General features: G+C 41.9%; 1 protein-coding gene across 20 annotated transcripts in view; it reads right to left on the reverse strand.

The window, feature by feature from the left end:
• The window catches only part of TENM4 (teneurin transmembrane protein 4), a 1,564,491-nt gene that overhangs the window by 100,269 nt on the left and 1,448,259 nt on the right, over positions 1-15,963 (reverse strand). For all 20 annotated transcript variants that reach the window (XM_074535017.1, XM_074535019.1, XM_074535018.1 and 17 more), the window contains one exon: positions 12,006-12,152. In XM_074535017.1, the coding sequence (XP_074391118.1) occupies positions 12,006-12,152 (147 nt within the window). The remainder of the gene's footprint in view (positions 1-12,005; positions 12,153-15,963) is intronic.

Genomic DNA, 15,963 nt, shown 5'->3' on the forward strand with positions numbered 1-15,963 from the left:
CGTAGACACACACACAGACACAGACACACACAGACACTGGGTCATTTCTACAAGTGCTCTGCACTTGCCATTAATGATAATGGGAGCACTATTAAGCCAGCAACAGTGCTTTCAAAAATCCCATCTGTTACCCATACCTCTGTCTGTCCTAACATCTCTACATCTTTATAACTCCTCACAAAATTGCCACAAAAAATGTTCATCTTGGACACTAAACCTACCCATTGGCCTTTCCTCTTGATGACTAGTGATAATGAAAAAGAACTAATTAGAATTTCTTTGCCCATTAAAAAAAATGCTTGCTGCAGATGATTAGATCGGTAGGATTCTGGAAGGTCAAATCTCAGATGGAGTTTGAGAGACCATTCACAGAACACAGACTGGCTTAGATGCAACAGGCTTAGTCACAACTACCTACTAAAAAAAAAAAAAAAGAAAAACAAACAACAAACCAGCCTTGTTACTATAATGACTACAGTTTCAAGCAAGATAAAATGTCATTTTCTCTCACCCAATAATAATGTTTTCTAAGGCTACAGACACTTGGCTGAAAGGACGGCAAACCAGCAGTACCATACCATACCTCTTCATTAACCTGTCTTTTTTCTAGGCATCAGAAATGTGTTTTGAGGCCTGAAGCTGCAAGACAGCAAGAAAATGTTGTCTTTGCAGGAAACTGTAGATAAATGTTTGAAGAATAGAGGCAGAGGACAATGTTTTGAACAGGTGAGAATGATGAGGACTCATCTGCAGATAAGACTTTCAACTAATGTGTTTTGGACCTAAATGGAATAAAATGAAGAAAACTACACCAGAAAGGTTTGTCACTGATGTCCTAAATTCATGAAGGCACTTGAGGGCTGAAATGGCATTTAGCTACTCAACTCCCTCTAATACTAAAAGCAGTTTCAGGACAAAGCATTTCTTTAGCTTAGGAAAATGTAATGGCTATTTTTGTCTGGGTCATGCAGAACAGCATGAGTTAATCTACAAGATCCTAAGTAGTGATGTCTCCATGTGCATACTGTTTTCTTGGGGTTTTTTAGTGTATGGTCCAAAAGTCATCCAAGTGGTACCCTACAGTGACTTGTCAGCAGATACAACGACAGTGTACACAGCTATGACTTTTCATGCCCTGAGATCTCTCACTGGATCCATCAGAAGAGTGAGGATAAAGCGACATTTGCGAGAAGCTCCTGACTCATGACTCTGGCATTAACTGTCCAATTCAACAAAACAATATGAAGGTGTAATTCAAAACACCTTTGAAATCCATAAAACATAAAGGTGAATTTTCATTAGAGATCACTGCAAATTTTTCAGACAGGTAACAGGGGAAGGTGAACATGGGGTCAATGCCCTCTGCACCCCAAGTTTAGCAGCAGCAAAGCCACAGAGATCCATCCCCTGCATGTGGATTCCTAACTCCAGTAGTTCCCAGAGCACAGGTAGGCTGCAAGTAAGTTCTTAGTTATGGACGCCTTTATACAGCCCTTGGTTTTAAAAAGCGACAGCTTCCTTAATTAAGTATAACTGTAATATGACCATGGCACTTCAGAGCAGAGAACAAATGTGTTGCTAAATTATCTCTGCAAGAAGTTTAAAGTCTTGCATAGGGGGATTACTGCAATTCATATGTTTTAAGGCTACTATGATCAGCTTGTCTGACCTCTTATACCCATAGGCTGTCAATTTTTTTCCCACCCAGAACTGGATTAAAGCCTGTGTTTTAGAAAAATATATCATATACCAAAGAGAGCTGATTACAGTGAGTCAACCACTTCCTTCAATAAACTTCTGAAATGCTTAATTACTGCTAAGGAACTGTGTCATATTTCAAGGTTGGATTTGCCTAACTCCAGTATCCCACAACTGGTCTTGCCTGACCTTTGTCCATAAAGTTACCATAGTTCCTTCCACCCTGCATGCTCTGATGTCTTTTCCATGTGCAAGTACCTCCACACAGAACAACAATCCATTTCAAATCTTTTCTCTGAACAGCTAAGGAAGAACAAAATTCCCAGTTTAAGGTTTGTTTCCCATCCACTGGATGTTTTGGTGCATGACATCCTTTGATCTCTTTCCAGTAATTTCACATCTTTTATGTGTGGACACCAACACTGGACACAGCACTGGGTGCAGAAAAGAGACCACTTCCTCTTCCCCAAAGAATTTTTGGGCTTCAATACTCCTAAGGTTCACAAAGGTGAAGGTGCAAAAGCCTTGCACTGAGAACTCATGTTGAGAAAATTACCTCCAGTGACCTCAAAATCCTGTTCTGAGTCATTGCTTCTCAAGAATCTCTCAACACTCCAGTATAACATCCTTTATTTGTTCCAGGGCTGTTTTGCATTTTGCTGCATTATGATATATTTTGTTTGTGACCTTGCAGTGATGTGAGTCAGATCACTCTGTGTCAAAATGATCTGGGTACATTATTTACCACCATACTGAGCTTTAGGTGACCTAAAAATTTTACCAAGAGAGAAGTAAACTACATTCTAAGACAATAATGAAAATGCTGAGTAGGGCTGGATACAACAACCAATTCCAAGGGATCCCTACAGAAACATCTTCAATCATGGATGCCTTCCAATTAACAAATTAATTCAGAGATGCGTCACTAAGCCAGATTTTAAGACATCTCTTGTGTTCCTTCTGATTTCCAAGCAACAGGAATTTTTACATCTTTGAGACTGTTTATGCATTCTATATACACATATATATCCTTTGACAGTCCTGCTAAAACCAAACCCAAACTCTTTTGTCCCACTTCTTTTGCATGAAGCCTGAAATAAATACCTTTTTGCAATCTTAGAGTTTCCATGGGGTGAATCAAACCACTGTTGTTGTGAAAAGGGAGCCACTGGCAAGACACTGTCACATCTGGTAAATAATGTGTTCAGTGGTTTGCATCTTTCACTAAGATTCAAGTAATCAGAGAATAAAGCAGAGTGGATGGCACCTTTTCAGGTCATCTTGTGAGCCCTGGCTCATTCCCTTCAGAGAGGGACATGAAGGAAAATGAATTGGGCTCAGCAGAAATCCTTTCTTTTCTGCCATTGAGGATAAAGCAGCTCCAATTTATTCAGCCCACATTGTATTTTAGGGGACCAAGACCATTTTTATCAGGTAATCTTCACTCTTTATATCACTATACAGTGAGTTTTATTTTGGGATGACTTATCTAGCTTGCATCTTGTGGGTGGAGTTGCAATTTTTTTTTAGAATGAAGCTCTGACTCCCTTAAAGACTGCAAATCCACCAATCCCATTAATGAGCTCTTCAAACTACTACTTTACACTGTAAACTCCCTGGGAGCAGAGACTGTCTTTTTATTTTCTGTTCACAAAACATCTGTTCCAGTCTCAAAGGGCTCTGAAGTGTCAGCACAAGCCAATGAAATAACCACAATTCTCGTTAAAGTTTTGTATCTGCAATGCATGCTCAGCTTTTTCTCCATGGGAGCATTGTTTCATGGAAAGGGCTGAACACCAAAGGTATCTGTGTCTTCCTGGAGCAGGACTTCGGCCTAACGAGTGTAACATTTGCATAATGCCAGCTGGAGAACAACTGATTTTAACTGACTTTAAACACTCACTTTGACTATCAAGACAGCAACACTAAATAATGACAACAGATGGAAATGCTGACCTCACTCAAGAATTTCACAAGATACTCCTTATCAACACTGCCTTCCACAAATAGTCACCTGGATACCAAATTTAAGAGGAGCTAAAATTACTTGGCTTTCAAACACTGCTCATGACCCATCACTTTCTGAAAATCACATCCTTTATGACGTTTGTCTGTATGATGAATGCAAAAAAAAAAAATCCACCCAAACCAACCGGATATTTTAAAATTCCTGCAAAATAATTACTCTTCAGCAGTAATGGAGCTACTTGCTGTCCCTGCTCTCCTTGAGTAGCTGCTGCGCTTGCTGGCTGCAAAGTGCTCACAAATCCCACAGCAGTCTCATTTCTCCTTCGTGTCCCGTGCAGTCAGCTTCCAAGTTCCTCACTCACTGCCATGCAGCACCCAAAAGGTGTCAAGGATTAGAGCTTTGTACAGAAGCAAAGGCCTGATTTTGAGACACTGCTTCTGCAGTAAACAAGATCAGCTAAGAGCTGGTCTTGAGAGCTAATAAAATTTAAAATTAGCTGTGACTTTTCACGGCCCTACAATTGTGTTGGCTGATTTAATGGGCAGTGTCTTAACTGGCTGAGACTGAATAATTGAGCATTTCTACAGAGTTATGGATGCTGCAACAAAAATCATTCATGCTAACATCACCAACAGAATGCAAATAACCTGCAGCCAGAGGTGTTATTATCTGTTTAAGCAGACTGACAGGTGCTGCATGTCGAGTGTCAGGCTGGAACAGGCAGGCCATGGGTAGGGATGGACCTGTTTGTACACAGAGAGCATTCTGTGAACTGTGACGCACTCTGGGAGCCCCAGGCAGACAGGCAGGCAGAGGGAGGTGAGCTTAAGGAGCCTGATTAGGGTGAATCTGGGACAGCACACATGACAAACTCAAGGACTGCTCCTGCTAAAGACCATGACACTTTTTGTCACTGACTGCAATGGGATGAGCCTCTCTGAGAAACTGTATTAGGCAAAGCAAAACTAGCAAGTAAAAACAACAATAAAACCCCATTGTCTCCCATGGGAGAATTTCCACTGCCAACAAAAGAATAAAATGCACTGATTATACAAATAATCGTGTCTCTTACCTCATCCAGTTCTTATCTTTGAGTTCCTTTTCTGTGCCATTCATCAGGCAACATTATCACTTTTTGTGGGGACACTGTCTTGTCCTGTGATGCTTTTGGATGAATTATCGGGAGAGTTTGGTGGGAAGGGTTTTAAATGTAAATGCTCAAAGGTAAAGATAACGAAGTCTTAGTCTTACCCTTGAGCAAATCAGGTTTTACTCTTTCAGTTCTAATCTAAACTGGTTTAGAGGAAGGCTCTAAAGGAATGGCTCAGTACTTGCTCAAACAAGTTATTGTTCACGTGGACGTTTGTGCTGATAAAGGTTTTACAGGAATAATGATGTTCTGATCCAATTCCTGAGCTGAGGATTGACACTCCATTTACCTGAATTGGATTTGGGGAATAAATGGATTTTACTCCAGTGCTTTGCAAAGATAAATTTTACTTATTCAACAAGAGTTGCAGCTTTTGGTTCCCCTTTAAGAAGACAAAGGAAAACAAAACACAACTGTAAGGAACAATGGCAATATGACTGTTAACTCCCTGTGTCCACGTTAGCTATTCATATTCTCTTCGCTCCTTCTATCCCACCTGCTCTGTTTTGATTTCACCTGAATAAGCTTCTCACTGCTTGTATCTGGGCTAAATTAGACTGCTGGCTGCCTGGGAAAGGAATTGCCCTCACATCTTTCTCTAAGTGTTCAGCACTTGTTTGCAAATTTGAAATAACACAGTCATATGTAATAGCAGTCAAGTGTTTGAATTACAGGACTCCTTGGGCTCTTGTGCAGAACCTCTGTGGGGGTAGTCACTACAGAAACACTCTGCAAAATGTTCATCCTAATCCAGAGCTACATTCTTTACAAAAACATCTGAATAGAAAAAGAAAGGAAGTGGAAGGAGGAAATGACAGAAAACACATGATAATCACCACTGTCTGGCATAAACCAGAGCTGTAATAATGTGTTTAGAATCTACAAGTTCACAGCATCCCGCAGCTCATCACTGCTCTAGAGAATACAGTTGATGCAGCTGGTTTCATGGGTTTCTTCCTTTCTCCAAGCAGATTTTTAACAGCCAGCAAAGCAGCATATAAACTAAGCAACCTAGGATTTGAAGGAATTGCATGAAGCTGAGCAAGGCATATGAGGGCCTTTTCTAGCTTAGGGGAGACTGTGTCCTGGGGTGCATCAGGCACAGCATCATCAGCTGGGTGAGGGAGGGGATTGTCCTGCTCTGCTCTGCACTGGGACGGCCTCACCTCAAGGCCTGTGTGCAGCTTTGGGCTCCACAATATAAGAAAGGTATTAAGCCATTACAGAATGTACAAAGGCGGGCTCTGGATGGGAAGCTGTATGAGATGTGGCTGAGGTCACTTGGCTTGTTCAGCCTGGAGGGGACTGAGGCAAGACCTCATCATGGTTTGAAGTTTCCTCTCAAAGGGAAGAGGAGGGGCAGGCACTGATATCCTCTCTGTGGTGACCAGTGACAGGACTGAGTGAATGGCATGAAGCTGTGTCAGGGAAAGTTTAGGATGCCTATTAGGAAAGGGTTCTTCACCCAGAAGGTAGCTGGGTACTGGAACAGGCTCCCCAGGGAAGTGGTCACAGCACCAAACCTGACAGAGTTGAGTTTGTTCTGTGCAGGGCCAGGAGCTGGGATTCGATATTCTATGATTCTGTGACTAGCATTTGGACAGGGCAGTAAGTACAAGCTGATTAACCTGATCGACTGTCATGCAATAGTGTACCTGAAACTGCCTCCTTCAGGAGCCAAAGCATATCTTAAAAGTGATTCCTCTGAGCAAAAGCAACCCAGAACTTATAAATGTTTTTGGTGGGAACAGTGGTTTCACACCCACAGCAGCTGAGAGATCCTTGTCACCAAGGTCTCTCATTTTCCTGGCAAGTGCTGCAAGTGTTAAGCTACTGTTGAAAAGTTCACCCTAACATATTCTGACTGAATCCAAGCCAATTTAAGCAATAATCTGAAAACAGCTTGGAAAGTGGTCTTGGATAACTCAGATATTGGCATGTTTCTCAAATCCTGGTCAAGAGGAAAGTGGCCATGCAGTCTATGCAATGTTAAGCATAGTCAGTAAAAACCTTAGGATTCTAAGGGGACTTTCTGTCTCACAGAAGTTGCAACAGTTTCCCTTAGATGCAAAAGTAGGTCTGGTAGAGCTTTCCTGAATTTCTGCTTTAAACACTGGTGCTCAAACTCTGTTTAAGCATCTTTTGAAGGGCAGAAATGCTTTGTGATATAAGTGTCCAATCTGTTTTTTTCTGAAGCTGGTTCACGTCACCTTCTGTTACATTTTGTGTACCAGCAGTGCCTCCTTCCCATAACTTAGCTCTCTCATTTCAGCAGACAATGGTAGGTTGCCTTCAACACAGAGAGCATTTTCATAGCTTCTTTCTGAATCTATTAATCAAAGGCATTTCATTAAGGACTCCTCCAAAGTACCAGGAGCTCTCCCAAGATGTCAAGACAAGACACTGCTAGATCCCCCAGTTCACAACACATAATCCTCTCCAATGGCATGATCAACACATGCTCCAGGATGCCGGAATGCCCTGGGTTAACACTGCCCTCCTGCCAGCCTTGCTGCCAACAACCAGCCACAGGAGACACCCATGTGTTACCACCCAACACAAAATCAGCAAAGAGCTGAAATCTGAAAATGTGAACTGGTCACTTTATCTGAGGACGAGTCAATTAACAGTCACCATGAAACAGAGGAAGAGAAGCTGGGTGATTTCTAACAAATTATACCAGCTACCCAATCTTTTAAGTACAGCAGACTTTCTAATCCTTTTAGCAGTGCTTTGTGGTTCCTCCAAGATGACCCTGTTTTTTGACTGGATCTATCTGTGATGATAAATGATAATTTATGATGGCTGTTTTCCCAGGTGCATTCAGATCTCAATATTTCCCTCCACAAATGTAGCCAGCACATTATTGTGTAATTTTTCTATCACTTTGAGGAAGCAGACAACTCACACAGCATGCCCACGAGACAGAATCTTCTCATCTATTAAAGCCCAGGGCATGAGGGCAAAAAGAAAAAAGGAAGTATCTGAAAGCACCCCTCTACTTTGTCTGCAGCTCAACCATTTGCAAAGACAAAGGTTTGCGTTCTGGGGCTCTCCTGGATTCTTTACTGTTCCCTTTAAAACCTTGTGACTAACTTCAGGTGTAACCCCTATGCACTGCAAAGATCAGTGCAGACTTCTGCCGGCTCTCTAACACTATTTGGCATGTGGTGGACAGATGGTGAACACATGGGTGTTAAGAAGGCCAGAGTGCTGTGCCAAAGTTTCTCTTGCCAAAGATTTGAAACGCTGTTGTTCCAAAGCATTATGTAAGTCTCCACCTTACCACAAGCACTACCTGATCCTTGAATGGGGCAAGGCACTGTGGAGCTGCCAGTGGGCTGTGGTACAGTTAAACAAACAGCAATGATTTGCCTCAGAGAAACCATTCCCGAATTACACTGTCCCTGAAGTGACCTGCTCACCACTCCAGGGTTGGGAGATTAAGGCAACTTTGAGTTGTTCTGGTCCAGGAGGATAAGTCAAGGAAAGCATACAAATGGCTCTGCCTGCTAGCTTTTGGGAAGCATCTGGTGGAACACAGACTGAACTTGCAAAGGCAAAATGGGGCCATGGGTACATTGGAACTCTCTGTTTGTCCTAGGCTAAATGAGACATAAACTGAGGGGAAGGAGCTTCGCTAATACAATTCTTGCAGAAAAAGAAACCAGGATGGTTTATTTTTCTCAGTCTCAAAGGAAAACTGTTGACCAGATGACAGCTAAGAAAAATGAATTTTCTATACTTTTATGTAATGGTGTGCAATATATGTTATGACAAGCCACCCTTATTTGACTGGGAAGGGTATTTATCTACCTAGCCATCTATCTACCTATCTAATCCCTTAACCACTAACACTCACCTTTGGAAGTATTTCAGTTGGGAAGAGGCAGTAAAGAACAGCAGACAACCGAACGGAAACTGCTAATGAACATGAAGATTTAGATAATATTGTGAACACTGTCATTTCAGACATATTTTTCATGTGAGAAAAATATTGTCTCTTGCCTTCCACAACTAAGGTAGATTCAAGTTTGACAGAGTTCAGCAGCCAGCTGCACAGGAACTGGAATTGTTTAAAGCAGAAAATGAAGGATGGGTCGGCTCCAGTTCCTGGAAAACCAGCAAGCTTTACCCTACCTGGAAGACTTGGCTACTCTGGAGAAGCCCCAAACTACAACAATGACCCTTAAATAAAGGAACTGCATTGAACTTTTAGACCAAACGAGCAATTTCATTTAACATCTGTAGTCCTCTCATGATTTCACCTCAGTGTGATCTTCTCTTCATGCAAACTCATTGAAATGGAGAACTGGACAACTCTGGCTCTCAAAGTTAGATGATTTCTCCAGAACAACACAGCTTTGCTGTTCAACAGCATATTCATGAGATTAGTTAAGAGTATCCTCTCTTCCCTTCAGTTTTTCCCGTACGCTATGTTCCTAGCAGAGGAGTCTACCAATGCAACAGAGCCCATATTAAGCCTATGGAATACCAGCCTCTTCTCAAGGTATTATCAAATGCCATTAACTCCACTTTTAGGATTTGCCACAGAAGATAATTTCCTTGATTTTTCAAACTTTCAAACTTATTCTTCAAGTACGTGACAGAACACTCAGTGTGGGGTGAGACATATAGGCATTACCTGTCACACCTACTCTTAGATAGTGAGTGTTTGCAGTCATGAATTAGAGGTTATTTTCTGCTGAAGTGAGGCAAGAACCACTTTTCTCATCTTGTTTCAAAGAAACACCTCCTGTTTGTTGCAATACAGGTTGCCTCTTAGGTCAAATGTACAAAATTTTGGCCTTCCCAGATTGTTACAGCTCTGTCATTGCACTGTTTTTCCTGAACTGATACTGGATGATCATCTGTTCTCAGTTACTCACTACATTTTCTTTCAAGTTGATGGGCTTGGTTTTTAAAAGTGTAAACAAAGTGGACCTGGGTGTGAAACCTAAGTGCTAGCTTTGATAAATGACACTTTGTGGAGAGGGAACTGCACTCAGAAACAACTTTTTACTAGCCTTAACAAAGACTACATTTCACCAAGTTTCTTCCTGAGTGACTCCTGCTCAGTTTGTTATTGTTTATCTGAACAGCCTCCAAATTTAAGAGCCGAACACACCCTGTAATTTAGCACCCGTCTCCCTCAGGGTATGATTAGGCTGGGAGCTGATGAAAACATTTCTGACTTCAGCTCTCATTATCCTGAGGAATTTCCGGCTGCAGAGATTTTGATTAGCAGACACTTGACACCACAGTGTAGGAACCAGGTATGAGCTTAAGCAGAATGAACGCCCCGGTACTGTGAGCAGCCCCAATAACCTCTTTCTCACCACTCGTGATATCCATTTTGACTAGGTCAGTTGTTTGACTTCTAAAACTTCATGGAAGGACTTCTACCTCCATTGCCAACATTCATGAGCAAATTCCATGTTTGGATCCCTTCCAGTGAACCAAAATCAACCACCTTTCTTCAGCCCTGAGCATGCATCACTCCAGTGTATGTGACAGAATTCCAAAAGGTGGAGAAGGCACAGTGCTCATTGAAGAGAGCCCTTAGCAGTAACACAGCCAAATCAAAGGCACAGTATATGACTGATAATCTGTAATCTGAAATGCACACCATGTACATTTTCTTTTTTTTGAGTGTACCAAGAGTAAAGTCAACACCCATTTGTGGGCTCTGACACATGAACACGCTGGTACAAGTAAGTTAGAACCTATCAGTTGCTCTGTTCTTACTATGCACGCCACTGCTCCACACAGATTCACCAAATGCCAGTTAGTAGTTGATGTGCACTAACTTGTAAACCTGTCAATGCCTTTTGTCTCTCCTGTGTACATCTGCTGTCCTGCAGGCTTGCAAGGCAGCTCATTTCAAGGTGAGGGTAACCCAGGTAAAAAGGTTAACCCTTGATTCAGGAAATACAAAGAGATGCTCAGGGTCTTTTCCTGCTCTTTGTGATATCATACAGTTGTGATTTACATGGTATGTTAGGCTGGATTACTCCTTCTGTCTCTCTCTTACTAAAAACTTCACACAGCTTTTGCTGGTTATTTTTTTCCATGGAAACTGGGACTAACCTTTGGTCTATTTACCATACTTTTACACATCTGATGTGATGACCTTTATTGCTGCCCTGTGTCAGCTGAAAATAGAAAAGACAAGTACAGTGATATTCAGTTCCATATGAGGTAAAAAGCCATCTTTGCTTTATAGTGTGTACTCTTTGTATGGTACTCCAATTTTTCCATCTTTTCTAAAGAGCTAATTTGGTCCATTTGCCGTGCCAGATGTGCAGAAGTATTTTAAATATTCAATCAGAATCACAGTTGTTGTGAAGTAGATAATCACAGACTTGGCTTGGCTACTATTTTTTTTTTAACTGTACTGTTCTTGTGAATATGATAAAACAGAGGCTTGCAAAACACAGTCTCCACTTCACAGTCTGGGTTCTGGCCCAGACTTGTGGTTTACAAAGCCTTTTGCTGAGTGACAACAAAACAAATTATGCAGTCTCCCTTATGCCTTAAATTTAATATCTCATCTCCTGCTCTCTAATTCAAACCTTCACACTGCACCACAGTTTCCTTTGTAATGAGATAACTCTGAATATTAAGTTTGCATTACACAGAGCTGTTATTCACATGCCTGACATCATTACATATGGAACAGTAATCAATAAAACATGGTTTGAGAGGGATTGGATGGCTTGTGGGCACGGGGATCAGTCACCCAAGTCTCTAAGTTTATGAGAAATATCCATCCAAAGTCAGTAGTGACCAACTGCAGAGCTTTGATGAAAGCCTCAGGCAGCGAGGGCAAAGTTTGAACAGTCAGGGATGTTCACTGTCTGAGGTGGTCCCATCATGTCACTGCTGAGCTACTTGGCTGGAGTGGAGGGACTGGACAGGTGCACAGCCTCCACCTGCTCTCTGCCCTACGGACTTGATTTGAAGACAAACAAATGTCCCTCTTCAGCCCTGGCACCCCAGATCCAAACCCATTTAATTTGAATTCCATTCCACTCTGGCTGAGTCAGCCTGGCAGATTTTGCTGTCTGCTCTCTACCAGCTGTCAAAAAACAATCTGCCCTGCAGAATCAAGCCCAGATGACTGTTCACTGTGAGAGGTTTATAGGCTCTGTGAAGCCTGACATATCACATGTGCTCGTGTCCTACCTCCATCGTTGTCTTTCCCATCACCGCATGCCGTCTCCATGGAAGTGTCACAGCCTGCTCCTCTCCAGCCCAGCTGGCAGACGCAGTGCCAGCCGTTCATGTCCAGAGTGCATCTGCCATTGCCATTGCACAAGCCAGGGCATCCCTCTGCAAGGCAAACAGCCACACATTCAAACACACTCAAAACACAAAGCAACACAGCCTGGAAAGGGCCTCATTAAACAGCTCTTTCCCTTTGCCTTCAGTTGATTTCTCTGCTCCCACTTGGTGTCTTCCCACCTGGAATGAACCCGCTTTGGTGTCAGGATGGTGGTGACTACTCAATGGGCAGCTGCTTCTGGCTCTCCCAGGAGGTCCTCACAGCACAACCACACTCACTGCACTGAGGAAATGGTGAGTTTCAGGGGGGCACTGAGATATTCCTGTTTCATTGGTTGCAAACTCAAGGCAGCACATTGCCCTCCAAGCCTCTCAAAACATTTGGTATGTGGAGACTAGTACTTAGGGTTACCTAAGTTGCATTTGGGATTAAAGTTCACAACACCCAGCAGAATAAAGCCGATGGCTTTCAATAATACTGAGATCTCAGACTGGTAAGCATACAAAACTAGCTGGAAAGGGAAAGGTAGAAAATATTTTGAAGACATCCAGTTTCTTTCCTGTAGTAATTTTGGGAGAGATTCATCTCATCTGGTTCAAATTAATTTAAAACTGAGATACCTTCAACTCTCTGTAGTCAGCAGAGAAACAGACTGTCCCAGGGCAGAAGTCTCCTCATGGGGGTTTGATGCTCATGGTGATGAGCTAAAGCATGGTCTGGAAACATCCATTTCGCCCCAGTGATTAGAGAGAGTCACTGTACAGAGGCAGGCATTTTATAGGTGATAAAATTTAGTTAGGGAGGATGAACACCAACCTCCCCGTCTGCTCACTAGGGTTTGGTTTTCTCATCTCATGACCTCCTGCTGAGATTTTTGTACTTCCCCCCCACCCCTTCAAGGAAACAGCAATTTCCACAGTAAGCAGTGGTGTGAGGGAGGCTGCTTAGCTTAAACCCCTCTGGGGGCTTTTTACCTGCCGAGCTCAAAAATCTTTACCACCAAGCTGTCAGAAATGTAAGAGACACTTAACAGCTTAGGAAACTGAAGTACAAGGGACTGAAGTGACTGTGAAGGTCACTCAGCAGGACTGATTACACCAGGGAAACAATTCAGTCTTCCTAAGCCCTGTTTTAATGCTTTCTCTATTTATATGTGTGTAGTGCTATCCTGCCACATAGTCTGAGTTTTTTAAGGTCCTCAGCTTTGCAAGACAGGTTTGTGAACGTGTGTGAACAACACAGACCTACTCTGTGCTAAAGGACAGTGAAGAGGTGTGCATTGTCTCCACACCTGTTTGACCATATGATGTGTGAGGGTCTCCCCAAGGCAGAGCTGGGATCCAATCTGCAGTATCCCATGCCATAGTGCATCCTGCACTGGGGAAATGCGGCTTAGAAATGCCTTTCAAACAAAAAAAAACTGTTTCACAGCGAGATTTTTAAGTTCAGAGAACCTTTCTCAGGGAACAGAAAAAAACAAACATTTTTTAACAAGTGACTGATTTACACGAGCCAAATGGAAAAAAGGAACAAAGGTGGTAAGGAAAAGTCCTTTAGAAGGATCTTAAATATATTTCTCCTTTACAAACAAATTTGTTGCATTTCAGTCTTTTAAATGCGTATTCTGGGATGCAGCAAATGTGTTTGTATGTGTCAACATGCTGTTGTGTATTTTGGTATTTACACACTATATTAGTATTTATATACTACAGAAGAGCTATTTATAAGCAAGGCTACTTGAAATTCTTAATTTTAACATCCTCCCTTTAGTTACTTACAACAGGGCCAAACATTTAACCATTAAATCAGATTTTTTCCATGCTACAGCTAATTTATATGTTTGATCCCTTTACTTACTTTCAGTACAAGCTGAAAGCATTTGGCTATTTTGAGAATGAAAGAGGAGGAACAGTATTAAATAACCTCCTAAAATTACTTGGCTAGGTGGGTAATCCCATTTTGGAGTAGATATATCTAATTTGGATGAGACCATCCTGACAGCAGAGATAGGAGTTTTTCCCCTCTCTAAAAATCACAGATTGTGGAACAGTTTGGGTTGGAACGGGCCTAAATGGCCATGGAATTCCAATCTCCCTGCCATGGCCAGGAACACCTTCCACTAGACCAGGAAGCTTGAAGTCCCATCCAATCCGGCTCTTCAAGTGCTGGGATATCCACAGCTTCCCTGGGCAACCTGTACCATTGCTTTGGTTTGTCTAGATGAAAAGCCTCTGAAGAAGTCTCGCTTTATGTGTATACTGGGTGGCTCCATTGGAGCTTGGCTGGTGCATCACCACTGAGCACACCTCTTGTTTTTACTCCTCAGACTCTCTAAAACCTTTACCAAAAAGTTCTCTTCTCTCTTACAGTTGCAGAGACCGGGCAGAACAAAGGGGCTGTAGTGTTGACCTGGACAGGAGTGAAGTGAGAACCAGAAAGAGTTGGATAAAGTTGAAGACACTATGATCTTGGCTCATTGAGAAGTGCCCGGGAAATGTAAGGGAAAACTAATCTACCTATAAAACAAAGACCTCATAAAGAACTGCATGTGCTCTACTCTCCCATGCTTAGGAAAAAGGGAATTTGGAGTGGCAGAAAACAGATGCTATAGATTGGAGGAAGCAAAGCACCTTTGGCATCTGAGGAAATGGGAAGAGCTTGATTTGTCTCTCCTTGGACAATAGTGGCTGAAAAGACTAAGATTTTTTTCCCAAAAGTTAATGAAACATTAACATTGAGAAGGGAAAACTTCTTAAAAGCTATTTAAGGTAAAGAGAGTATTGCTGGCACAAGAACAAATGGACATAAACCAAGTATGAATAAATTCTGGCTGGAAATTAGGAAAAAAAATCATTTGCAAGGATCAAAGGAATGAAGTTCTGGAGCAGACTCCCTGTGGGAGTGTTAAGGAGAAGATTCTCAGTTACTTTTCCATAGAGCTTGGTAAATTTATATAAAGTTTTACACAATGTGTCCTTGCCAGCAAAAGACTAGACTCTAACTGAGGAGACCCCTTTCAATCCTATGTAAATTTTGTGTGCAAGTCATTGTCTATATGAAACATGCTTGAGAGTATTTGAATGGACTTTCAGGATTTACTCTGAAATCTTTTTGATCTGCACCCAGAGAAAGTAAGCCAAGCATTTCAGAAAGAGGACAAGCAGAGGAAAAGCATCGGTCAGGAGAGGAGAGGAGAGACGAGAGCAAGTATCTCATAAGAATATCTATTCTTCTTCTTGAATACTACAGGAATCCAGGGTGCCCTGATGAGAGATAAGCATCTGTAGATACCTAAAGTAGGGTAACTCCTCCTGCAATTTTATACTCCACTGTCTTGGCACTCTTTAGGTCTAGAAAGTAAGTTTGTCCCTTCCCACTAAGGAGAATGTAATCTCTGGTTCTTAGTAGATAAAGCTCTTCCAAGGAACCAGAAAGAACTGTTTCCTGATGACAGAAATGGCTCTTCACAGGTATAGGAACATAGAGATTTTCCAGATTACATAGTTCATTAAAATTTCAATGCTGTGAGGATTAAACTGAAACCCTAGTATCATAGTTTGGGAGGAGAGCAGACATTTTAAAGATGAATAGAGAACGCAAACCATTAATAGGGAAAAAAAAATACAGCAGTTGTTAGAGGACTTGGGTTTTCAGAAAGTTAGAAGACAACAGAGATGCACAAGCCAATATATCCAGGAGAACAGACCTGTAAGTACTATTTCTGAAGTGGTTCAGTGCACAGAGACTTTACCATCACTTACACTACACAGATAGGATGGTACAATCTTCCTCATTCCAAAAACAGTGCACTTCAAAGCACTTGATGAAAAGATGATACAAAATAAACTTTATCCTCTC

This window comes from Zonotrichia albicollis, chromosome 2, assembly GCF_047830755.1.
Source record: "Zonotrichia albicollis isolate bZonAlb1 chromosome 2, bZonAlb1.hap1, whole genome shotgun sequence".
NCBI lineage: Eukaryota > Metazoa > Chordata > Aves > Passeriformes > Passerellidae > Zonotrichia > Zonotrichia albicollis.